General features: G+C 39.9%; 1 protein-coding gene across 2 annotated transcripts in view; it reads right to left on the bottom strand.

Annotated features, from left to right (window-relative positions):
* The window catches only part of TRIO (trio Rho guanine nucleotide exchange factor), a 247,931-nt gene that overhangs the window by 171,857 nt on the left and 48,343 nt on the right, over nt 1-27,731 (bottom strand). For both annotated transcript variants that reach the window (XM_041411853.1, XM_041411854.1), the window contains exons 2-3: nt 6,763-6,837; nt 140-254 (exon numbers count right to left, since the gene is read on the bottom strand). In XM_041411853.1, coding sequence (XP_041267787.1) covers nt 140-254; nt 6,763-6,837 — 190 coding nt within the window. The remainder of the gene's footprint in view (nt 1-139; nt 255-6,762; nt 6,838-27,731) is intronic.

The following is a 27,731-nucleotide window of genomic DNA, read 5'->3' as shown; positions in this document are numbered from 1 at the left end:
CCATTTGAAAATAGCAAACGACAAAACTTGGTATTGATTTGCTCATGTTATTAACTCAGTCTGCTAGCTTGTGAGAGTACTGCAACGTAATCCACTTATTTTGTTATACAGCCTTAGAGGTTAACAGACAATCGCTTACCTAGGAATACATGCTAGATATGAAATTAGTCTTCTAAGGTCTTCTTGCCGTATTCTGTCGTGATTACTACGAGCTGGAAATGTTAGAATGGGACCTCCACGCTTATCTCTGCCACCTGAAAAATTAAAAATGTTAGAAAATCCCACAGTATAACATAAAATTCTTTTTTGCAGAACTCATCTTCAGTATCTACTTTTAAAAAAGTGATTTTAACTTAAATGCCAACATTGCCATTTTGAGACCAACTTAAGATTGATTGATCTGCATATTGCCACAATTCCTACAGTGAGAAAGCATATGCCAAAAAAACTGAAACAAAGAATAGTCAGAGCATTACACTTAGACATTACAGTCACCTTCAGGTTTGACTGGTAGTGTGACATCTCCAGCAATGGCACTCTGTTACGTATTTAATTTTTGACTCAGCAATTGTACAGATGTAATTTAAATACAGAATTATACTACTTTGTAGGCAAGTATTTAGATGATATGGCAGCAGAGAGCACAGCTGTGGGAGGTGTGCCCAGCTAGAGGAGCTCCTCTGCTCAGTGACAGAGCTCAGGGAGGAGGTGAGTAGGTTGAAGACAGATGGATCATTGTATAGGAGACTCCCTTCTGAAGGGACCAAAGGCCCAGTGTGCCAACTTCTTCAGGAAGCCTGCTGCCGCCCTGGGCCCAAGGTTAAAGATGTGATGAGGAAGCTTCCTACCCTGGAATGGCCCGTGGGAAAACACATTATTATTAACCTCATACTTAGGGAAAAAGCAAGAAATTGCAATAAGAAGCCCAAGGACAATCAAGAGAGATGTGATTGAAGTCTCTCCCTGAAAGCCTCGGGATGACTGGTTGGAGCACAGGTAGTGCTTTCTCGGTGCTTCTTGTTGCAGGGGATAAAAAGGGAAGAAATGGGAAGAGCCATCAGATCAATGCCTGGCTCCGAGCCTGGTGCCACTGGGAGATTTTTGCGTTTTCTGATCCTGGGTTGGTTTATATGATATTGAGCCTGCTGGTGACAGACAAGTTACACCTGCCTCAAAGAAGGAAAAGGATCTTTGCACCGGAATTATCACGGCTCACTGAAAGAGCTTTAGACTAGACTTGGTAAAGCGATGTTCGCTAGAGATTAGCATGGAGGCAGAAGACCAGTGTCTGAGGAATGGTGAACTAGCAAGGTCTTTCAGTCTCCCATCTCACAGCAGGTAGGAACAGAGATCCATGCAGCAGCCAAAATGTAAGAGATACTGAAGCGTCAGAAAGCATGGAAGCACCTGAGAATGGTCATGTAGGAATTAGGGCTTCTACCCCAAAAAAAAGTGACAGAATTAATAGCCCAACTCAAGTGCATCTACACCAATGAACATGGCTTGAGCAACAAACAGGAGGAGCTGGAAGCCACTGGGCAGCAGGAAAACTGTGATATAGCTGCCATCATGGAAACATGGTGGGATGATTTGCACAGCTGGGGTGCTGCAATGGATGTCTGTAAACCCTTCAGAAGGGATGGGCATGGAAGGAGAGTTGGCAAGGTAGCCCTGAATGTTAGGAGTGTTATGATTGTCTAGAGCTTAATGATGGTGACAAGAAAGTTGACTGCTTATAAGAATAAAGGGGAAGTTTGCAGGTGATGCCAGGCTGGGCAGGAGTGGATTGATGGGCCGAGGTCAGTAGTATGAGGTTGAACAAGGCCAAGTGCTGGGACCTGCACTTGGGTCAGAAAAACCCAAGGCATTGCTACGGACTGGGAGAAGAGAGGTTGGAAATCTGCCAAGTGGAAAAGGACCTGGAGGTGCTGATTGACAGCAGCTGAACAGGATCCAGAAGTATGTCCAGGTGGCCAAGAAGGCCAATGGCTCCCTGGCCTGTATCAGCAATAGTGTGGCCAGCAGGAGCAGGGCACTGTATTTGGCACTGGGGAGGGCACACCTCCAATCCTGTGTCCAGCTCTTGGCTCATTTACTACAAGGAGGACATTGAGGTGCTGGAGTTTGTCCAGGGAAGGAAAGCAGAGCTGGTGAAGAGTTTTGGAGGATAAGGCTTATGAGGAACCTCTGAGGGATTGTTTAGCCCAGAGAAAAGGAGGCTCGGGGGACACCTTATTGCTCTCTACAATTCCCTGAAAGGATGCAGCAGTGGGGTGAGTGCTGGTCACAAGGTAACAAGTGACAAGATGAGAGGAAATGACCTCAAGTTGCACCAGGGAATGTTTAAATATCAGGAAAAATTTCTTCACCAAAAGAGTTGTCAAGCATTAGACAACTGGCTGCCTAGGGAAGTGGTTGAGTCACAACCCCTGGCGGCATTTAAAAGACGCGTAGATGTAGCACTTGGGGACATGGTTAGTGGTGGACATGGCAGTGCCAGGTAAAGAGCTAGAATGAAAGACATTTAAGACCTCTTAAAGGTCTTTTCCAACTTAAATGATCTTGTAATTCAATGATTAAATTAATTACTACGAGAATTTACATGTATATTATTTCACAATCACATAGATTGAGCGGATGGAAACTATTTAAGCATTTAATTTGTATTTTTATCCTGTTCTGATTTGCAGATTCCCAATTGTCAGTTTATAGTTTTTAATTCTGTTAGCAACACAGGAAATTCTGAATCCACTTAATATATAAGGCAAAAAATCTGACGTAAGTGGTTCCACTTAAATGCATTCATCTCAGCCATAAAATTGCACAGACTTGCTGTAGTCAAATAGTAAAACACAATTTTATATCCAACCCCTTGCTAGTGACAACAAAATGTTACTACTGCTAAACACCAAATTCAAGCCCAGTAGGATGTCTTTATCAACACATCTATAATAGCACAGACAGATTTTTGCAAGCTAAACTTCACATATATGTTTTCAACCACAGATGTGTGGACTGTTTTCTCCCGTCCCATGTAAACACAAAAAAACACTATCTTCAGCCCAGAATTTCTCATTTCACATCAGCTTCTCATTGTAATTCCATGTTGCTGAACAAAGTTGCTCAAAAATCACTTAGAAAGGAAGGCCAAGAGAAGATAAAAATAAATATAAAACCAATAAATAATACCAGTCACTCAAAAATTCATCACTCTCCCCTCCAACACAGTTAGTGTGTGTTTGCCAAAGACACCAAACCTGACTGTCAACGTCTCTAGAGATTGTCTACGCTGGACATGCTCCCTGTCAAACACTAAATGAAACTCAAAAGAGGCAAAAGCATCTTTGAATCTCCACCAAGCTACAATTCCAGAAAGCAAAATTTAAAAGGAAATTCATATCTTTATCTTCTGTGACCTCTTAAGTAAGACATAAGATGAAAAATGGAGTTGTTTCATTCTAATGGAGAAAGGCAAGTCTTGACCATCCTGACTCACTCGCCAAGCAGAAGCTTTGAGGATTTTTACATAGCAAATGAAGGGGGAAAAAAAAAAAACAAACAAGACAGCATCTGTAAGAGAAAGGAATGATAAACGACAAGATAGAGTCCAACAGCGGAGGCCCCTGCTGAGCTCCAGAGGCGTCACTGGGCTCCAAGGCTAGCAAGAGTAGTTGACAGTCTGCTAGAACCTTTAATGCTCTCTCTCCTCATTTCCTCATTGCACCACAGGCCACTACCTTTACATCTACCACTTTCAACTGGTAAGTGCTACTGACCCCAGCCCCCCCAGAAAAAGTAACTCAATTGCTTAGGATGGATATTCTTCAAAAAGCAGCAGCTAGCAGGCAAAAGCATAAGCTAAACTGTCTTTAACACTCTCTAAGCTTTTTAAGCAAATGCTTTGTTACATATAGTCACCTCAGACCAGTCCTCCAGGCCTTTCCCACACTGCAAACTCCTGTATCATGCAATTTTTCAATATAGCACTTTTATGTCATTCTGGACACCAGTTGGCTCTAGCTCCACATATGTCACAGAAGAAGCCCATTTTCTAAAATAGTGGTTAAATTTCTGATAAATCATATCCTGAAACTTTTGTACATCAGAGACAAACTTTGTTGTACAAACTCCAGGTCTAGATGAGTAATAAATTAATACAGCCTTGATTTCAGATGAAAAGAACTTGACTGTCCAGTCTTAAAACAGGTGGCAAAATTGCAAACAATAATATTAAAAAAAAAAGTCTCTAAGACTTGGGGTTTTTTCATCAGCTCTAATGACAGCATTCTTAGGCCTTTTACAATAACTAACTCTCATTTCCTTTGTTCTCGATGCTCCTGTGTCACAGACAAACCAGAATGTTAAAAGCAACAATGCATGAGGCATCAGTGGGAATTTCCTGTCTTGCAATAGTTTTCATCCAACTCAACCTCCTATTAATGTTTAACAAAAACATACTACACTACTACTGCTTTCATCACTAAGACTTCCATTTTAATCCATTTCCTTTGATACACCGTCCCACCCCACTATCGAGATATTCTGTTTATGCCAAAGCGTGTCACACAAACATCTATCCAATAACTCATGCGAGTCACCTAACATGCATCATTTCTGCTTAGTGCACATCACTAACAGCAGTATTCTCAATGGCCTCCAAATGGCACTAAAATCCAACAGGCTGAGTAGTGCAGCTTTTTTAAGAAATGCCTTTTAACCTAGTTACAAAATACTCTGGTAAAGAAAGCTAAACAGTTGGCTTTTATGGCAAGGCAAGTTACCGAGGGCTATGTCCCTACAGGAAATCAAGATAACTGCACCTTGTAAGAAAATGCTCTCCTTGCTTAGCTATGTGTAGATATGAGAGTATTTGTACTTTGACATGTTTCAGTTTAAACTTAACACAAAAAAATGCATCCGAGATTCTATTTGGACTTCATAGAAAAGCCTAGAGATGTAACTATTTCAGTGGTAAGACTCAAGCAGTTTACTTCTCAGTTAGGTGAAAATCTGTTCAGTAAACCAAATGAATGAAACCAAATGAACAAATATCTTTGTGTTCCCAGGTATAAAGCTTGACAGTTCTAGCTGCACTAGGTTAGGTCCTAGTGGTGATGGTACTTTTTTGAGGGAAGGGGGAGAACGCACTGAAGAGTATTGTTGTAGGTTGTTGTACTTAAGGGTTTTTTAATCCATCTGCACTATTTATGTATCTCATTCCATTTGAGTTTCACTTGCAATGGAAATGTGAAACTATGGATTTTGGCAGATCAGTTCTAGCCAGTCATGTTGCCCACAGCTGTTTGCTCCACTCTTCCATTAGGTGTTGCTACCTTCATACAGGCAAGTTGGCAACCATTTATTTCTGCCAATACCTCCCCTGTTCTGCTTCACAATTTATCATCTCCCCTTAAATTCATCTTCATCTTTCATTTGGCCCATTTCACTTTCACTGAATTAATGCCTTTCAGAATGCCATCTGCTTATGAATTAACATTAAAAAAATTCATCATTTTTCAGGTCCCTTTTAAGGGGAATAAACTAAGTACGGACAACTTAAAAATTCAGAAGTTTTGGAGTGAAAACATTTTCATTCAATGACGTAAGACAAGGTCCAAAAAGTAATGAGAGACTGACATACTGTGCTTAACCTCCTTTTCTCCTCTTCTTTCCCTCTAAAAATAAAGAGTCCTAAGCAAGTCTTCACCAGCACTACAATTCCCAAATTACTATGCTACCAGGAAAACTGGTCTTATTCAGTACAGTTGCCAGGATCTTTTAAGAAAATAGCATCAAAAAAAAAGAAAACAAACAAACAAAAACCTTCACCCACACATCTTTTTGCTTTGTACATCTACTTTAGTCGGCAGACTGGACAGGATAAAGTACTATGTACTACACGCTGTACATGCAGGCATCATCATCCATGCACAGTAAATCTCTTAAAGAGTACAACTGCAGGAATAATTGTATGTGTTTTAGTATTTACAGACAAGAGCTTTCTTCTGTCATTCTTGAAAAATTATCCAGGAAACCACTTGCAAACATGAGACTGTCCTCTAAATCATTTGACACTAATATTATGGCCGAGAGAATGATGGTGTTTAATCCCAACAGAAAGTCACACTAAAATGCAGTTTACAAAAATAAGCACCTCAACCCATCATTCCACCAAGTAAAGATACTTATGAAGTTATAGACTATGTTATGATACTAACTCGTATAAATCCCATCTTTAAATCCTCCTGCTCTTCCTTTTCAGTAACCAACCAAATTCAATGTTCATGTTGGAATTACCTAAAATTACATGCTAAGTCAGTTCACCATGAAAATACTAAGTATACTTCAAAAGACAGACAACTGAAGTTCACTTCTGCAACAGACATATTTCTCCAGAATATGCTGCAGATGGGTCAATAACAAAGGCATATCTGTAAAATTCCCCATCAGAAGAACCAGAAATAAGAAAAGGAATATGATGTCAGAACAGCAGGTTATAAGTTGCTGTAAATAGTGATGTGTCCAGGGGGAATGCAGGACTTAACATGACCAAGACAAAAACTAGCAATGTTCCACATTCAAGAAAACAAATCCCTCCTTCATTATGCCTTTCAAAATGTTTATGTTATGTTTAGGATATCCAATAGGAATCAGTGCTGCCCTAGTGTTCCATGAATTTTGTAGTATTTGAAGTATTTTAAATACCATTTTATATGCTACTAACAACACAGTTGGGCATTCTGCAAGAGAAAATAACTGTACCTGAAAGGTATGCAACCTTCTCCTTTAAAATTGGCAATACTTCCATAGCCTTCATTTCATCATTTTTGCGAAACCCTGAAAAAAAGAAGAGAAGATGATTAGTCAAAAATTCAGACAAGCCTAGCTTCTACATTTAATGAATGCACTGAAAAATATTTACCTTTGGAATACATTTGGAATGTTATGATTACAGGAATTAAGATAACCTTACAATAAAAGTCTGTCAAAAAATAAACTAAACTTTAAAGACATATTAATGCACAAGTCATAACTTTGACCAGCTCAACACAAATAGCAAGGCCTGTTAGCAAGCCTCAGTAGAAAACAAAATTCCAGAATTAGCCTTTTTCATCGGTTAATGAAAAGTGTCATATGAATCCATGGCTTTTATGCATTCCAAATCCCACTTTCTTTTTTCTTTCTTTTTTTTTTTTTTTTCCCAGTAGGGATAAAGAGTAACAAGCTATAAGAAGTAGGTATGCTTAGAACAATTACCATTAAAAAAATCCCAAATCCCAAACAAAAAACCCCACCCAAAATCCCACAACAACAAAGACAAACAAACAAAAACACCCAAACAAAAAACCCCACCAAAAACACCCCAACCCACCCAAAAACAAAAAAATACCCGCTAAAAATCATCAACACTATTTACATGTAACATTTCTTAAATCATTTCTGTAAGCAGAATTTTTTTTCTGCTGCCTAATAGGAACAGCATTTTGCATTTTATCATACTAACAGGACATTTTATCATACTAACTCTGTACATACATGGAGTATGATACAGTGCCCAAGGTGAGTGATTACAGTCAATGTTGCGAAGCAGCACATCATCAGCTTGTCTCTCCCTCTCTGCTTCCTATTTCTACTACTCTAATTCTGTGGCCAAATTCTGAAGTTTGTCCTTCTCTGACAAGGAAGATTTAGGAAGCATTTCTTTACATTATATTTCACCTGTATAATACAGAATTGGTCATATTTAGGCTGATTTTGTTCATCTGACAAGAAGAACTGGGTGACACATCTTCAACTGACTTATCTGTACAACCCTTCCTGGTCTGTTTGGATTCATGTGTTGTTTAAAATAATCCCATATCTGAAGAAAGTACCCCTGCTGGGCTAAGTGGGAAGCTCATTGCTTCTCTATAACTACTGAAGCACAAAAGTACTGTTAAGATGTTGTGATAAGGCACGAAATGATGACACAGACACTGCTGCTCTCGAGGGGAACAAAAAGAAGCACCTTTATTTTCTGACTCCAACATTTACAGTTTTCCAAAGGTGACAGTGGATTGGAGGATGACAGTGCCACCTCTCCAATGCCACTGGACAGACCAAGGGTCCATCAATTCTCTCCACCTCCATGAAAGAATGCAAAACATAGGTTATTTACAGAACCGTGTGTAAGAAAGTTTGTTGAAAGAATGTAAACATCAGAAGACTTAACAAAGTGTTACAAAATCAGAGCAACATTAAGACTCTTCCTCCTCAAAAATATCCAAATGCGTCATATCCTTTGGTCTCAGGCTCTGAGCTTAAATGAAAAAGCCATGCATTTCTAAACTGAAACTTGAAGGTATCAAACTAGTGTCATCAAGTAATGTAAGACCTATACTTCAGGGCATCACATATGTAAATTACATCAGAGGTTTTCTACTCCAGAGAGCAGTACTGAGACTTCTGTGCCACTACAGTATCTTGTTGTGGGGACTACCCTTAAAAACAGACCCAGGATGCACCAAGCACAACACCCAAGGGACAAAAATGGTCAGGTGTGTGCATGCCATCCTCACCTGTGCATCTGTTTTGAGTGAAGAACTGCAGGAAGATGGGGTGGCAGTCCTCAGAACAAAGCCTACTGGTGACAAAAGCCTACAGAATTTAAACTCTTCGAATTATAGCAAGAGGTTTACTAGACAGCGGGAAATTTTGTAAAGGAAAGAACCGTGAACGGCACATGGATTGCCTGTAGAAGACTACAGCCTATCCATGACTGGGGATTTTTAAGACGTGTTCAGACAAATGTCTGCCAGCTGCAGGTTCCTCTAGTTCACCATAACTCAAGTGTTCAACCAGGGCATTGTCTCAGCACTCACAGAATGCAAACAAATGAAAAGAAAAGAAATCAACTTCCGGTACGATGGAAGTTCCCTGGCTAGTTCTTTGTATTTTCCATAGATACCACAGACCAAAAACAATCCCAAAATTCAGTACACATTCTTAGAAAGGCTAGACCAGGAAAACTGGTTCCTTGGGTAACCACATAGCATGGAGGGTTTCTGCATGATGGACAGTATTTTGCAATTACACAGCAACTCCAGACTGCCAAAGCAGTGCAGGGTTTACTTTCATGTTTGTACCAAGGCTCTCAAGATTCTAAGACACAGCAAAAGGAACCTCATGCATTATTACTCCTCTAGAGAAAGGGCTATGGTTATCAGCCTTTTACTGAAACTGCCTACAGTTTTGTTCCTGCTACATTTCTGTTTGTTATGGACTAAAACTCTAAATAGCTTTAAGAAAAAGCCTGGGCTTAAATAAATCGCCTAAAAAGACAGCAAATACCCTTTTCCACCTTGAAATATTTGGGTTTCAGTTGACTGCTAAGGCATACAGGCACACTTCCAGAGTTATTTTTTTTTTCATGTGCTTTGAGCTACCCACCATAAGCTTAATGCCAATTTAGCATGCTCAGCTTTCATATCAGCCATGGCAATTCTTTTTCTTTACAGTAAATTCGGAGGTAGAAAACACTTTCTCCTCACCTAAAAAGCATGCAGAAACTAGTGCCGTACTTCGCTGTCTCTCAAAATTACCGAAGACACTGATGTTACCGCAATTGCTTGCTCAGATTTCTAAGCCCTTAAACTACTTCACCTCGGATGATGATGCGCAGTAGCTGCACGTTTTACTTTGCCTGTGGCATGTAAGAAGCGAGAAACATTTAGCTAACATTTCTCTGACTATTAAGGGGCCGCTCAAGGTAAACACCCTAGCAAATACGTTAGTGCTTGGCTCATGTTCTGCATCTGCATATCCTTAAGGCTGACTGCCTTGGATTATCATATTCCTGCTGCTCTAAACAGTCTATTTTTATTCCAGTTCTGCAGTGTTAAAGCTTAACTGAAAAGACTGTGGGGATTACAACAGATGAAAGAATGCTGGGGAGCAAAGAGGGTGAATACGGCAGGAAAGTATCGTTTTTATCTCCAACGAAGCAAAAATAAAACAAAAACCAGCAATATAAGCAGTTCTTAAGGGCTTGGGGTGGGTCCTCCCTCCCCCTTTCCAAAGCCTCTTCTCCACAAAACATTCGTGGATCTGAGGATTTAATTAAAAAAAAAAAAATTAAAAGGCATTTACCACACTCAAATGAAATGCCATAAATATCTGCACCAATCTCTCCCTCCACGGCTCAGCATCCTCCGCGCCAGCCGGCTGCATCACATGTTCCTGGGGGTGATGTCATCCCTGCCGGCCCGGCCGGCTGCAGCTCCCGCCGCCGCGGTGCCGCCGCAGTGCCCGCAGCTCCGCCCCGCGCAGCCACCGGCGGACACCGGGCCGCGGCCATGCCCGATACCCCCACGGCCATCCCCGATACCCTCACGGCCATCCCCGATACCCCCACGGCCATCCCCGAGCCCCAGGGCAGGCACTGGCTCCCACTCGGCCCGCACGGGATTCCCACAGCACACGCTTCTCCTTTGGAAGCACAGTATGCGCCTATGGCACGTATTTACGCTGTTCCGCCTAAAAAAAAAAGGCAATCTGACTTTAAAAGTGTTGCTTTCAATATTAAATCCTACATCTTTTAAAAACCGTTTCAGTCTTAGACTGGAAAGCCATCCTTCATATTTTCAATACCTATTAAAGGAATACTCATTTTACAGTTTTGCATTTTTAATAGGTAGCAGATGCCCTTCTGTTGTAACATACACCATACACGTGCTTTTTGCCTAACTACCAGCAAAGAGGGAAGAAGCTCAAATTATGCTAATTAATTATTAACTGCAATATATTCAGTAGAATAAGTAACACACCATTATGTAGTCCATTTCAATACAGGAGGTTCTCCCCAGCCCTCATGAAGAATTACACAATCATAGAATCCCTTGAGTTGCCACATACAGTTTCCTACTAAACAGATCCTTATCAAAAAAACAGCTGTTTAAATGCTGTATCACACAACTAAAGATCTTTACAACATGGAATCAAGAAAACGTCACCTAAACATTCCTAAAAAATTGGAAAATTAAGAAGTCCACCCTACAAACACACCATTTTCTCTTTGCCCCCACAACTTCAGAGTCTGAAGACACGGTCAATTAGCCAAATTCAGCAGACTTCTCTATATTAACCCTTTTTCTCACGCCATATGAAGAAATTTTGCTGCAATATATAATTTTGTCCAAGTTTAAAGACCCATGAAAAGACAACATTTTGGGATAGAGAGATCACCCTATGAGGTTTCAGAGAGACCCTTATTTGAGCAGCCAGGACAGCCCCTTCTCATTTGGAATGCAAGTGTTCCCAAATCCCATGGTGACAACCCGGCTGCAGAGCTGCCCGTCCATCTGCCCTGGAGGACAGAGAGTAACCCTGTGTAACACGGCCCCCTTCTGCCTAGAAATCACAGCATTCCGGGAACTCAGCTGCTTCCCAGAAATCCAGCTTGCTGAAACTTCCCAGAGGCACTGAAATACATGGAGAAAGTCACCTTTAGAGGGGTAACAGGAAATAGGTACTCAGTGTGGCAGTTCACACAACCCAGACAAATGCTGGATTAGCCTAATGCGGAGGCTGAGGGAAAGGAGGTAACTGTGCTAATCATCTTGCACTGCAAAGATCAGTAACTACTCAGCCACACAATTCGGAGGAGCAGATAAAATTACCTTACGCGCATCTTTTAAGGTAACAACTTGATTACAGAACTGTGATACAAACCAATGTTGAAAACAGTTTCCACAATAACAGTGAAGTGTTTACTTTAGAGGCAGCTTCAGTGATGTGCATCATTCAAGTTACCGCAACAAACATAAAAGATGGGAACAGAAATTAGGACAAGAAAAAGACTCAGAAATTGAGGCTGAGAGCAGCACCTTTTAGCCAAAATGTTGACCAAGCACTCATCCATTGCTGTCACACACAACTGGCTTGAAACTTTTCGGAAACATGGCTGAAGAAAAACAAAAACACCAAAAGGGAATGCTCTCATCCTAAAAACTCACACTCCTAATAACACAACTGCTTTTCGCATTGCAAATAAAAACAATACCTTTGAACAGGCATAAACAAAAAAAGCCAGACTCAGCCCAGATTACTTTGATGCTTTAGGCTCTCTTTGGACTTCAGAATGACTCCCTGTTGTGTCATCAGCAGAAAGCAAGTGCCTCATCTGCCAGGCTGCTAACTCTAGCACCAGACTTCAACCTCCACCTCTTCTTTGAAAGAAATCCCATGCTGAATCGAAGAAACATCTTTCAGTGAGTTGTTTTCCAATAGAGTATTCACTTCAATGGACCTAATCCAATAGACCTTTGCTCAAAAATGCAAGTTATGCTAAGATCTACAGGAAGGAAAAAAGAAAACCCACATAGAAATTGCACTCAGAACTGCTAATTACCTATTACTAGGTAACAACTGGACTGATCTAGGTTAGTCTTAAGTGAAAAGAAATATCTGCTAAAAGACGAGAGACAGAACAACTTCCATGGTTGGGAAGGACAGTTTCCCAACCAATGCACCAATGTCCTTCACCCAGACAAGGCAGTCGTAACTGCAAACCATTCTACACAACTCCTTGCATCCACTGGTCAGTCCCTTTGTGTTAAGCCTTATCTTGGAACAGAAAATCTCTGAACTGTAGCTAACCAACAATTAAGCAAAAATAATCCAAGATGTTGATGTCTTTAGCATTTTTTCTATTTCACAGCATGACTTACATCAATGACATGACACTGAAATCTGAGCTGTTCTCATTTTATTTGTACAACTATCCTAACTACATTTCAAGACAAATTGCTTCATAGTTAATCAAGCAAGAAGGGGAGGGGGAAAAAAGAGTGGCATAGAGAAGCTCATATGTAATTAGATTAGTGCATTACAGACTGATTAGGGTTTCATTATTTGCCCTTCTTATTCATTCCCCATATCACAAGATGACATCCCAAAAGATTTCAAAGATGATCTTAAATCCCAGAATCTGAAAGGTTTATTCAACTTGGTTTATCAGTTAACTGTGTATGATAAACCTCAGCTGCAAATAAATTGCACAATATGTCCCACATTTTTCAAGTGTCCAAAAAGAAAGCACAAAGCAGGTTCCTATTCTCCATTTTAATATGGAGGCTTTAAAAATCAATCAGTGAGTAGATTTCTAAATAAGGTATTAATCAGTGAGAAATAATTTTAAACAAGATATGAGGAGATTCACAAGCAGCCATTGTGAGAACATTTATATTCTTATTCTGAAGTTACCACAGAGAAACCAGTATAATAAGTCAGCACAACTACTGGATTCTTTTTTTTAAAATCACATTCAGAAAAAATGATTGCTGAACTCCCTAAGTCTTTGGGTTTATAAATGAAATCAGACTACTAAGACAAAGGTGATAAAGAAAACTGAACTTTCCTAAGCAGCAAATGGCAAAAACCCATCAGTAAGTGAGAATATACCCCAAAGGAGTGGCAAAGGCAAGCAAAAGGTAACTAAAGTTACTGCATGTATGCAATTACTGATAGCTTTCCTTGATTTTAACTCAAGTATTTGAAGTGCCAATTTCAGTTTTATGGTAGGCTTAACTTGTAGATGCAAGTAAAGGATTCATAGAGCAATCAGAGCTGTCAATTCACCAAGTGCACTGTTACCGCTTCCCATTATAGACATTGCCTACATTCAGTGCTGCTCAGAAATCTCACACCATCTTTCACATTGCAACAAAGCAAGAGAATTCAGGAAAATTATGGTGAATACTGCAAATCTCCTATCTTTTCTCAAGCTCCATAAGCTCACAGATGACCAGTTTCAAAATCATCTGAGGAACACTAACTTTTTGGTACACCTCTTATGGCATCTTTAAGACTGCAGATCTTTCTTCCTAGAGCTAACAAGGAACTATCAGCAGGTTTTTTCATGGCATACAGATCACTGGACAACATTAGTAACCTTGTCATTCATCATTTATTCATTCATTTTTCTCAGTCCAGATTCTAAAATCACTGGGGGACTTCAACAAGGATACAGTTTAGGGGCATACCATTGAAGCGGCGTGATTTCAGAGTCGTGCCAGCAGCCTTAGCCTTGAGCTTATGCAAAGTATTCAATGTAATCCTTTAATGTTAAGATCCTAGTACTGAATTCAAAGCAACTACAGGAGTACACCTTTGACTCCTTGCAGCTCTGATCAGGCTCAAGACCCACTCATCAAAAAACATTATAGCTTCAAACTCTCACTTTAATCACAACAGCTCACAGACATGTCCCTCCTATTCCCATTTTGTTTTGCATTCCATGCACTCTCTATACATGCTGTGGGGAACTGCAGCACATCTGTACTGAGCTGGCATGCAGTGGCAACTAGGACCTGACAGAAACGGACAGCTGAGAAATTGCCTTGAAATAAGAAAATGAGATTCATTAGAAGGTTACTAGCTCTAAGTCACTTTCAGGTTTTGGCACATTTGCTAAGTGTTAAGAGGTTCTCTCTTACCATTTTCAACAGCTCTCTGCTTTGTCCTGACAGCAGGACACACCTCCCATCTCCGTATATTATGGGAGAAGCACAATGTCATGCAGAGAGATGTGGGCCAAGAGAAGACTGCTAGTGTAGCTGACGGCAAATACTCAGACAAGATCAACTTCACAGACTGAATAGCCTTGCTTTTCTTGGAAGCTGGCATACTCAGCTATTCCTCAGGAGCAATTACCAGGAAATTAGCCACCTCAGGTGCATGCTGCAAAACCTGTTGAAGAGCTGTTTTAAGAATCTAAGTTAAGGAAAATTCCAAATGCTAAATCATTGCTAAAAATCTGTGATTTCCTTTTAAGTGTGCAACAAGAAGCTTAAAGTTATCCATGTAGTGAGGTCCTTTCCAACCTGAATTACTCTTTGATCCTATGAAATGTGCAAGAAGAAGTACAAGCGTCCATTTTCCAAATGCAACTTAAGATGAGATGATCAAAATCTGACCGGTTTTCCCCTTTTAAATGAAAAGAGCGGTGTTCCTAAATTTTTCTGTCCCTTAGCAATGTTGAATTTGTTCTTGCTGCCCTGTCGACATTGCTGGAAGTTCATTTGTTTTGGTGGGAACTGCTCATCCATCTCTAAGTGCTGTGATACTTCAATTCACTGCCCTGCTGAGGTAGCAAACCTTTTTGTCAGGGTGTCCATCAGTAGCACACAGCTCGCACTGCAGTCAGACACGTACCCTGTTCACTGTTGCTACAGACACTCATGGCTTAGAGGTCTACATTCTCAGGGCTATCAGGAGGATACCCAGCCTCCTATAAAAAACTGGCTAACACACAGTTGTTTGAACAACAAGATCTCTAAGCAATCTTACTTATTTTTCTGTTCAAAACACATATCAAGTGGAAGGCAGTAGCTTCTGAATTCTGTGCAGCAACAGCTGGAACATAACATTTTAGATCATGTCCTTTGGCTCTTGTTCCAAACCACCATCTGGAGAAATCTCTTTCCACAGTGAAATTGATGAAGACTACAGCAAGGGCAGTAAAAATAAGCAACTTAAAACAGCTTGAAAATCATCCTGCATTGTTTCATCCTGAGCAACAATAGGAACAACTATTTTCATCAGCCCTGAAATCAATCAAAATACCCCAAACTAGATTGCATATTTTTCAGTAAAAATACCTTTTTATACCATAAAGTACTACTTTTGGGCTTTCTATCATTTACAGATCCCAAGAATAGGCATTTATTGGTTATGGTATTTTTCCTGTTCTCCACCCTTTTTTCTTTTTGAATATGGACACACTTTTACAACATTTTCATCACCTTATGGAAATACATATGCAAAAATTATACTCAGTTAAATGCATATTTTGAGGCATTAATACTTAATCCTTTTTTTCTGTTGACTATTCCTCCTCCCTACCCCTTCTCTCTTTGCAGGATATTTCATATTCCTTCTGTGGAAAAACTAGCCATTTGCAACAAGATGTATGCCAAATAACCTGATTCGTGCAGAGCTTTCATTCCTTCAAATTCCCATTTTATTAGTCTGCAGCTGTAAGTAGCTTGAGCTCCAAATGCCTTGAGATACAGGAAATGTAGGATGAATCCCAGCTTCTCTAACACATTACAATGCACATACATGAGATCGATGTGAGTAAGAAGGGGGAGATGCTTTTCTTCATCCTGCATTGCAAAAACAGTCAAGTTGCTATTCAGCCAAACGACAGAGAAAAAGCATTGTCCCTAGCTTGTTTTATACTACCCTTAAACTTCACATGTGGCTGTTAGAAGCATTTAGAAGGGGGCAAATAAACTTTTACATCAGAGCATCTCCCTATTCTTTCTCTTTACCGAGCTGATTTTACTTAAAACACTGATTAACATATGCTACTCGTTAGAAGGAACCAATTTGTAAAAAAAGAGAGTAGCAATGAGGAGTCCGCAGGGGAATTAAAGCTTGGGTATTTCACTTTCAGTACGTGAGCGGTTGCTAACAGCAACCTGTCTCCCTCCCTCCCTCCCTGCCTTCAAGGGAGAGCAAGATTAGCACGGAACGCCAAAAGGGATGTCCAACACGCGTCTCGTTTGCTCAAGGATTACGCTAGAAATTCTAGCCTCAATTACTCTGAGCAGGTGTGTGCTCTGACCACACGTGCCGCGTTAACTAATAAATAAATAAAAAACTTAAAAAGCGCGTTTAAGACAATAGAAGGCCGAGAAGGCGGAGAGGCGACGGGCGCCCCGGGAGGCGCGGGAGGGACGCGGGGCAGCGGCGGGGGCGGGCGGCAGCGCGGCTCCCCTGCCCGCCGCAGCAGCGCATTACAGCACGCATTACATCACCGCCTTTGTGCAGGCTGAGCCGCCGCGCTGCTCGGGGGAGCGCTGCCAGAGCTGCATCCCCGCATCCACCCCCCAAACCGCACGGAGGCAGAAAAAGAAGCGATTTAGAGTCACGTCAACCTTCCTCTCCCCTCGCTGCCGAAAATCCTCCCCTTCTGATCCCTTTGGGAAATTTAATTAGAAAGAAAAAGACCCTTAGCACGCTTAGCTTTATGAACGGATTTCAGACAAGAATAAACAGAAAGGATTTTGCAGATTGTCACGACTAAGAAAGGGAGATTTCATTCTTCATTTATCAAATTTGTTCTAGCAGATTATCTCCTTCAGATGACAAAGGCGAGCAGCCTGAATCTCATTAGAGCTACATTTAACACAGCTACTGAAGTACACAAATTTAACCTAAATCAAGGCTGGATTTTTTTCGTGAACTCCAACTTACTCAGCGCCTACGTTACTGCAATGAGAAAAGATTAACACCTTGCCTTCACTTTCTTCCATTTCTGCAAACAGCTACATGTTACTATAAATGCAGCATGTGCACTTTCACGACTCTGGTCAGAAGCGCTGTCCCAAACTCAGCACCCAAATCCAGCATTTCTCAGCAGCTCACCTATCCTCAAGTCATGAGAAAATAAGCTTCAATATAATTTTTATTAAGGATATGCAGCATATGCCATACCAAGACAGAGAAGACAAAGCAAGCAGCTCCCAGTGCTATTTAGGACAGGAATCTGCACATATAGTGCTCCAAAGACATTCAGATAACTGTTTCTACAGCTTTAATATTCACATACAACGTCAAACAATTGGAATCTATTACAATAATGTTTCTTACAATTAATTACGTTTATATTTATTTGGGAACAACAGTTATTTGAGAGTAGGGACACTGCATTGTACTCCCAAGTGCACTAATCAAATTCTCCTTTAACTTAAAAAAAGATCATATTTGAAATATTGCTCAATTTATAGACCAAACTAGTAAAAAGCTATTTAAACTTGACTGCAATTTACTACCTCCTGCTACTTGCCAGCACAACAAATGCAGTCTAATAGTTGTGAGCATTCACTAATGCATGCTCAAATTTTTAACACCATAACTACGGGCGCTGATCTGGTTGTTCCCATTGAAGTAACAAATACAGTTACTTTTCTGCTAGCACAGACAGCAAGTATTGACCCACCAGCTTTACCCTTCAGTCTTCTAGAGCATGGATAACACAAAGATGCTATATGCCCAAACTATGCAGCCATTCACTTCCATAACACTACCTGCTAAATATCAACACTAGCAAATGTTTTCCGTATTATTTTATTTCAGTAGAGGGCATTCCTCACATGGGCATGTTCAAGCACCTCTGATCCATGCCTTTAAAGAACATGCTGAGACTTACGAGGCATTATACAGTATCCTACAGATACCATGTGATACCATCAGCAAATCAGGATAATGACAATGATTCAACCACTGAAAGTTACAGTATTTTAATTAAGTTCACAAAACTGGCCTAATTTAAGCTCAATTAAAATGAGTTTGTTGGTCTTCTGCTACACTGACTCACTCTACAAAAAATTCTAAATGCATATGATTTCCTGGAAAAGCTCTTCAAGACAACAATAGGAGCTAACATTTTAATTGCATTAAAAAGCAGCTAAGTACTTTGGCATGTGTATGAATCCATTACTTCAGAAGTCTACAATGTATTTTAAAAGCACTAGGTAAGATTTTAACAATGCCTCTGCCTTCATGTCTTCAGTTCCTGACATCATTATAGATTCACAACGTTGTCTCTAAAGATTTTAAACTTTAAAACCAATTAGCAGTCCATCGGTGTGCTTCCATGTAACCTAGCAAGCTTAATTAGAAATATTAACTTCTGTAGAGTAGAACAGTAACAAAAAGGGAATTGGATTTCTCTAAAGCTGTTTTCATCTTTATTATTTACACACCCAACCACCCTTCTCATCCCATTAAAACACAAGTTTATGGCATCAGTGCAGCAACAGTTGCTATATTGTTTAGTTTGGCTTTTTTTTCTTTTTTTTTTTTTTTTTTTTCACATTATTAAGTAAGAAGCATTCTTTACTAAAGTGCTTTTGGTACAGAGCCACTTTTGTTGCACACAAGTCATTCTTACTTGCTTTTGAGCTCCAATACCCTGACATGCCATTCAAATTGCCAACTCTCATACCTACTATTATTCAACAGAAAAATCCTGTGATATTAACTACGTCAGAGGTTTACTGAGTCTTTTTTTACCTGGCAGCTATTGTAAGCTTGAATAGGAAGTAGGATCACATCACTTTCCAGCACAAGCCATTTTGGTATAGACGGATAATGAATACATCCAGGACTCAACACAGGGGGAAGTGTACTGAGTCCAACATTATGTACCAGGGCACAGTTAGACTGCAAGAGCTGGACTGCAACTTCTCCATGACAGACTCCCCCAAAAGCTCTCATAGCTGATACTCCTAACAGCCTCCTTTTTATGCTTCCCTAACTCAGCACAAGTGCATACAACCAGCATCACGCAATGCATTTGATATTTAAAAACGTTCTTCCCAAGTCCTTTCTACACGCAGTTCTCCTGATATAGTTTATCCTCACCACCACTGCATCAACCTTGCTGATGCTGATGACAGGTCAGTTCATCAGCAGTACCTGACTATAAGGGTAATAAAAGCAGATGGAGCATTTTATCTACTGTCCATTTACATGCACCAGGAGGACTAGTCCAAAACTTACTGAACAGAGTCTGAAGTATATGTACAGCAGTACGAGATGTCTGGAGACTCTTTCCTCCAGCAGATGCTCTGATTCAGTGTATTTCCATTCTCACAAGAACCAGAAACAAGACTTCATCCATTACCACACACAATTCAGTTGTATACAAATTTATCCCCATTAACTCGAATCAGTACATTTCCAGTGTCAATTGAGTCCTGAATTTAGTAACTGAGCATCAAGTACAAACTCTGTGGCTTCTAACCCTTGAAAGAAGGAGGAGCAAGCAAGCTAGCAGGATATGTTAGTCAGAACACTATTACTCTCAGCAGCAACAAAAATGCCTGGTCTCAAAGCAGACCTAAAGTGGTACTATCATCTCAACATCTGTGGAAAGCAATTATGAAGTACTTGAGACTGTAAAAAGCAGAACTCAACCAACAGGACTTACTCTGTCACTTATGCTTGAAATAATGATATGCATGATAACATTAGGAACCTACGCTACAGCACCACAATCCAGCATCTCTGGATGCCTTCTTAAGAGCTTTGTTTTGTAAAGGAAGTTCACTTAAGATTCAAAAATCAACAAAGCTGAAGTTTATTTGGATTTATGAGAAAAGAACTTGAATGAGTCTCAAAGAGTTCTGAAACAGGGCCAATATCAGAAGCTTAAGTTGCCTACCAAATGTGAGCATTGCTGGCAGATGTGAGATAATCCCATCCTTACAGAAGGTCTGCTTTTGACCTCTTTGGGTAATTGACTGCCATTAAAATCACTTTTCAAATGTCTAGTCTTACATTCAGATTTTTTGAACTGTCATCTGTCAGGCTCTTGGCTCAATTACTTTCTATGGATATAAGCTCCCTGACCTTATCAGACTTTTTTTACCTTTCTAATTTAGAGCATACTATTCCACATTAAAAGGCATTGGTATTTAAAAATTTGGTTTCTCATAAAGGCTTCCAATTAAATGTGACAGTCAAGTTTATTGCGGCTTCCTGTTTTTTGTTGCTCTTGAACTGTTTGAAATGGCTTATGATTCTGAACAATAGCCCTTTATCTCCACTGAATATTTGCTTTGCTATATCCAAATAACTGAATCACTCTCAGATTAGAGTTATAGCAAGAAAGAATTGCTACAGAGCTTCTAGATAGGAAGTAAAACTTTCTAGTCTGCTTCAATTTCACCAGTTCAGCCCAGTGTTGCTATCTGGTAGTTTATCAGCACCTGCCAATACATTACAACGGAATTGAAGGCTTCATTATACCAGACACTGTAAAAACTTCTATCAAACATTTACATGCAATATGACACAGATGGGACAGGCAGGAAGTAAATAATGGCAGCTAGTGGACAAAGATTTAGAGGAAAGTTACTTGCAGTTTTCTAGAAAGGAGGTAATTAATTATTAGCATTAAGACTCAATCATTAAAAGCTAACTCACAAGTCCACTATGAAACTAAAGTATTTTAATTTTTCTGGTACAAACATCTGTGCAAACAACTATAGATAGCTCACGAAATAGTTGTGGGGGCAAATGTGTGCACACATGCACCGGCACACACCAAAAGCCAAGGAATGGGCTCGGTCAAGTTCCATGCAGTGCACTGTCACAAGCATAATACAGCAAAGATTCCCTTTTGGTGGCAATGCCAGCTTAAGCCAGAGTTTTACAGTAATTATCAAAAGCAGGTTGGGGATTCTTAGTTTGATTAATCAGTACCATGGCAGTAGTCTACTATTAGCATGTTAAGTCAAGTATCTGTAACTCACCTTACATATTATATTGTTTCAAAAAATGTAGGCTGAATTACTCATCTTTCTCTTCCTTAAGGGACAGACCAAAAGTTACTGGTCAACATCAGGACACTCCATCCACATGGGTATGTGTACCTCCAGCAGGAAGGCACAGGATATCAACAAAGTGACTGCCTATAATTAACACAAATGCCTGTAACAGATCACACAGCAAAAGATACAAATAATATGGACTTTTTTTTTTAAAGTTTATCAGCATTAAACTGACAATAAAAATAAATAAATAAATAAATAAAAAAAAATTAAAAAAAAAAAAACCCAAGAGAAAATATGTCTGCTTATTCAACACATGCCTGGTATCTCTACACACTGATGAAGTACAGTAGGACAGCAGTGTATTAGTGAAGAGCTGGTTCTAGTAACTGACCATTGAGCTAATCCAGTTCTGAAATTCCAGCCCATTAAACACACAGGAAATTAGTTACATAAACCAACTGCACCCATATATTTAGATTCAGGGGTACCACACATTAGTAGCTCAGTTGAGTTTGGATTTATACATACTGTGGCATGCCCAGTATGTTACCTGTAAAGTTAACTTTTTAACTGTCATATGCCAGCTTGAGTCTTCAGCTGGAAAAGATCTTCAGTGGCTTTCTTTGTTTCCAAGAAGATATGCTTACTTCTTTTTAATGGAAGCATCATGGAAACCCTGCATTACAATAATATTAACCTACAGCAGACAGGAGCACTTGTCGGAAAGCCACAGATAGAATTACAAAGGCCAGAATTACTGCATAACACCAGTCAGCTACAATGCCATCCTCTGAATTCTTCACTTTCTAGAAGAGCAGCTTTAGAGCAAGAAAACAACTGGCTCAAAGATCATCTTTAAACAAATAGCTGTCAGGTGAGCAATGCTATTTTGACACAAGCAGCACAAGATTTGCTTATCTGTGTACATCCTTTATCTCTATAGTCTGCTTCCTTTACTTGGAAGTGGTATTCGCCCTGAACACACCACAGGCATTCCTTCTTCATAATGAGTTTAGTATCTGCATTTATGCTCCCTTCAGTGGATGACTAATATTACAAGCACGCTATTTTGATTGACACCTAATACCATAGCTGCCATTATCACTTACATCATACTAAAACATGAAGTGTTACCCACATCTATTTGGAGAGTAAAAGAATACAGAATTGCTTTGACACATTGTCAAGCACTGTCAAGTTTCACCCACCATAGCTATGTTTTCTGTTTCTCCATCTTACAAGGTCATTAACTAAGAACTAGAGATGATTTTACCACATTATAGCTACACATTCAATTTCGAGTATTAGATAATAATATGCTAGTACAACACAAAGTTCAAGAAATACTCAAGTGACTTACCATTCAGAAGTATCAATACACCAGTTTTTTGTTTTGCATCCCATTTATATGAACACATTGTTCATACTCACAGAGACTCAATACATCTGCAGCCAACAGAATGGATAAGCTAAACAGCGTTTGGGAACAGCAGCAATTTAAACTCTTATGCCTTATCAAGAAAAATTAATCCCTATTTCAAAATACTCAGATCTGAGTTCAAGACCCCAGTAAATGTGATGCAGTTTCCCTAAATGCTAGGTTTCTCTGTTCTATTTCCAAGTCAAAACATTTTTCAATCTTGTCTGAGCAGTCAGATGAAAAAAGGTACGGTACAGTTCCAAATCCAAGTCGTCTTTGTCAATGAGTGTCTTCTGCCTGTACCCTTTGCTTGACTGTCAGTTTGCTTAACAGTTGCTCTGCCTGGATTTACTACCAAATAGGCTTTGACAATGATTGCTGTTTAATCCTATGTAATACCCAGATGCAACTGTTCCCAGATCAGGGGACAGTTTAAAAACACAGTCTCCTTCGTGGCTACACACACTGGAGACACACACTAGAAATTCTGTAACTGCAAAACTCAGTAACAGAAAAGACCACTACTGTAAATAACAGCTGTTAATCTTTTGTGTACTTATCCGTGGCAAGAAAAATATTGCTGTACATTTCCTTACTCATCATCTAAAATTTCAGTTTAATAAACTGAGCTTTCTAATGCTTTTACTTTAGGCAATGACACGTCAATAAAACTGAATACCAGAGTCCACCACCTGAGTGTCTGGACTTACGCCACCCACCACTAGCAGCAAAACATGCCATGTAATTCAAACTCAACAGTCAACCCACTCATCTTACACAAGCCTACTATTTCAGTTGTAGAATCTGTACACTAGCCGGATGTCCACTAACAATTCTCAGTTACTACTGCCACCTTTAGAGCTGTCAACTTCAAGGATCTGCAGGTTTTTTTGTATTTGGATCAACTGTAAATTTAATCTAATGATTTGTTTTTATGCATTATATGATCTAGATTTGTTACTCAAAATACCTCAGTGTACACGAGAATTTGCTAGCAAGGAGACCCTGCATAAATATACAACTAGATCTAAAATTATTTCCTTAATCATTTCATCTCTGCTTATATTTACTTGAAATAGATTCCTTCAATTATCCCTGAACATTCTTACCCCAGTTTCTGAAATGCTTACCCTCCTGAAAAAGATACTGCCATGATCTAAGGTCAACATACACAAAAATTGCCTTATAAAATGAAAACTAAAGTTAAAATATTTTACGTTTATCTTGATCTCTAAAACACAAAAAATTCCTTTCCAAAGCAAAACTAAAAATCCCTATAAACATCCCAGTATTCGGTCTAGTTACAACTCTATGTTATAAACCAATAACCTGCACAATTATTAACTGGCTGATAAATTCATCATTTCAATGTAAGACATACCTAAGATTTAGATAACACTCTCCATCAACAATTTAATTAAGAACAAACTAAGCATTAGTAGGTGAGTAACAACTCGTGCCTACAGCATCAGATGATAAAACATAAGATACAGTGAAGAACAAAATATTCTGACTTCACCTTAAAGATAATGTTTTATTCTTTCAACATCTCTAATCAAAATTCAACATACCTGAATAATATAACCTATGGATTTAAACTTCTCAATGCCATCTAGGAGAATGAGGGATTACTGCCAGAATCTGGCTCATTTGGGTGGGTTGACAGGGACGAAACATGAGAAACAATGTAAAAATTTCAGTCACTTCCCAAGAGCGACACATGTGCTAGCACAAGAAATACAGACCAGAAGTGAAGCATTTCAGGCAAACTGACTCAATGTCTCTACTCCACTTCTCTACTCCAGGACAGCTCTAGTGAAGTGCCATATCTTATCAGGCTACAGTTTAAGCCCTATTCACAGGCCGCTGTCCTAATGCTCCAGGAAAAGCAGAATTCTGATTTGGCCTCTGCATTACCTAAGTTACCCAGTTTATACCACAGAAAAAAGTAATATGCTGATTTATTTTAAATTAGGCACTGCTGCTTCAGTGCTTAAAGAACTCAAAAATATTTAAGATGATGACCTCAAATTAAGACAGTCCTTTCTCTCACACTGTTCTGTGGAATACTACTGCAGTACTGTACAGAAGTATTTTGGCAGACAAATACTCCAGCCTCCTGTCAGCGCTGGTCTTCCACAGACTTGTTTAACAACTTATACAGCAAAATTAAGAACAAGCCAGATAATTCCTGCATACATTTGCCAATACTTTGCAAACCCTGCCTTTGGTTTCCAGGACTTTCAAACAAAGCAGCATGAATTTGTTAAAACAGTTAACAGCATATTAGCTCATAAAAAAGAAAATTGATCTAAGAAAAGCCTTTTCTAAGCAAATCAAGACAGAATCTCCTTCTACTGTTTTTCTGTGCTCATCATGTAGCAGAATGCTTCCTGATGCACATATCAGAAAGTGTGTCACTGGCAGTCAGCTACACAAAGGGGAAAGCATTTCATCTGTGTCACAGTCAGCGTGTCAATCCACAGCACTAATACCTTTCCCAACTAACCTAGGACACAGCCTGTCCTAGCTGAGGCCACCACAATTCCATGTCAGTCTACACAAAAAGAAAATTAATAAACCCCTCATTTTAAGAAAGAAAATTAATAAACTCCTCAGGAAATGAGAGTACAAAGGAAACCAACAAGGAATCTCTTTCAGCAGTTTCCAGACATGCCTCTAACATGACTCAGGCACTTGAAAGAGTGTTTTACCATGAAACACTGCTCCATACATCAGCAATTACTTCAGTAAGACTATGCCAACTATGCAAGCAATTCAACTTAGAACAGGGTGCCAGGGTTTAATGCTAAACATGAATGCAGCTCACTGTGAGAGGCCAGTAAGTATCTGTGTAGTACTACAGCTGGCCTTGCCAACATCATATGGGCAAACCTATCAAAGGAACTATTTTCCCCCAAAGAATTAGAAAGAGAGTCTAATACACCCTACCTAACTCCAAGCTAAACACAGATCACATAGCAAACTCTTTCATTTGCAATGGCAAGCACATTTGGGCCAGGCCTGCAACTATGCACTTCTACCCAGCAACTGCCTGGCACAGCCTGGGTGCCCACACCATGGGGACAGGGAGGAAGGAGCCCAGCTGTGTCTGCCAGGAACCCTGAGAGACCACCATCAGCCACGCACTCGCCACTCAGCACACACAGACAAGTCTCCAAGGCACAAACCCACATCCTGTTGCAACAGCCTGCATACCTAGTGAAAGCAGCAGCACACGTGGTGAAGTTATAAACTGACCACTGTCCTCATTTTCTGTATCCTTTCATGGAGTCTCATCCTCATGCTAGTTTTCTATTTTTTCTTGAAGCATCACTGCAGTACTAAATCATCAAGTTAGAATTTACTCCATTTATCCCAATAAAATTTCTAAATCATTCTTTTTAGTTTACATGAGCATGTAAGAGAGAACTGCATTTGAGGGTAACAGGTACACTTTTTACTAGTGATAGAAACAATTCTCATTCTGCAAATCTTTTGTTTTTTAAATATCAAATCTTACTTGTATTTAATTCCCAGTACACTCTTACTTAAAAACATTAAATGCCAGTGAATATTCAAATTCCTTCAAATTCACCCTTTAAGTGAAGGGAAGCTTGTGACTTTAAACAAGTAGTCCAAAAATTCTCAGGTAACAAGGCTACCCGGAACATTTTAGGACCCTGAAAGCCAAAGCAGCTCCCACTGACTCTGCGTAACGTGGATCCTGGCTCCAAACACAGAATGGCTCAGATTGGAAGGAACCTTCAGAAGCTCACAGCTCAGTCTCCTGCTCAAAGCAAGATCACCTCTAAGGTCAGACTAGGTTGCTCAGGGTTTAATGCAGCTGAGTCTTGGAAATCTCCCAGGGCCATATTCCACAGCATCGCTGGGTGACTTCTTCCAGAGCTCAATTACCCTTGTAGTGAAAACCTGACATGTTTCAGCTCATGAAGGTTTCCTGTTCCTCCCACCACATGTATAAAGAATACGATTTCTCAGTTCCCTCTTTCTTGGTTAGAAAGTTAGGATTATGTATCCCTGAAGCTTCTTGGTCTCCAGATTGAACTTCAGCCTCTCCTCACATGGTAATGTGTCCAATCCAACAATGTTGGTGGCTCACCAACTGGATTTATTTATTCCAGATAGTGAATATCGACATGGTAATGTGTCCAATCCAACAATGTTGGTGGCTCACCAACTGGATTTAACACAATATTCCAGATAGTGAATATCATGTGAAAACTGATAGTCTCAATCTACTAGCTAACTTCTTGTGGACACAGCCAGGACACTTTCCCTTCCTCACTGCTGGAGCACACTGCTGGCTCATCTTCAGTCTACTGTCCAACAGGACAGCCAGCAGTTTCTATAGAGGGCTGCTACCAACCACCAAGTCCCAGCACTGTAACAAACCAGTATTGGTTGATCGTCTCCTCCCTGAATCCTCTTTGTAGGTACAAACTTCTGGTAGATCTTGGTGGTGGAAAAGAAGGCTTCGAGGAACTCAACCTCTGCATCAGGGGAAACTGAACCACCCATGCCACTCAGCAGCAGCGCTTTTTCTGTCCTTATTCTCCTTTTGTTAATGTTGCAGCAGCACTACTTGTGACCCTCAATGTTCACCTCTTATTTCAAGTCTAGCTGGACATTTGCTTTCCTTTGCATTGCTACCTGGCATTTTTTTCTGCAGATAAACTTGCAAACTTTCTTGCACATCCCCTAATTCACTGTCTCAAGAGCTTTCCCCTTGAAATGACTGCTCCTAAAGTCTATTTTATCTTTGGACCTGATGAGAAAAATACAACATGACCATTTCATTGCGCATGGAGACATTACTTGTGCTGCTCAGTTTCCACAACCTGTTCCAACAGTCCAAGTCTACAGACCAGCTTTCCACAGCTACGACTGGGCACCTAGAAATACATTTCCTAAATGTATTTCTCATTGTTATATTCTTATTTCCTTACCCAGAAATGAGC

Source organism: Onychostruthus taczanowskii, unplaced genomic scaffold (genome assembly GCF_017590055.1).
Source record: "Onychostruthus taczanowskii isolate IOZ18803 unplaced genomic scaffold, ASM1759005v1 scaffold37, whole genome shotgun sequence".
NCBI classification, from domain to species: Eukaryota; Metazoa; Chordata; class Aves; order Passeriformes; family Passeridae; genus Onychostruthus; species Onychostruthus taczanowskii.
Note: the sequence above shows the minus strand (reverse complement) of the source record. Positions and strands in the feature narration are given on the sequence as shown.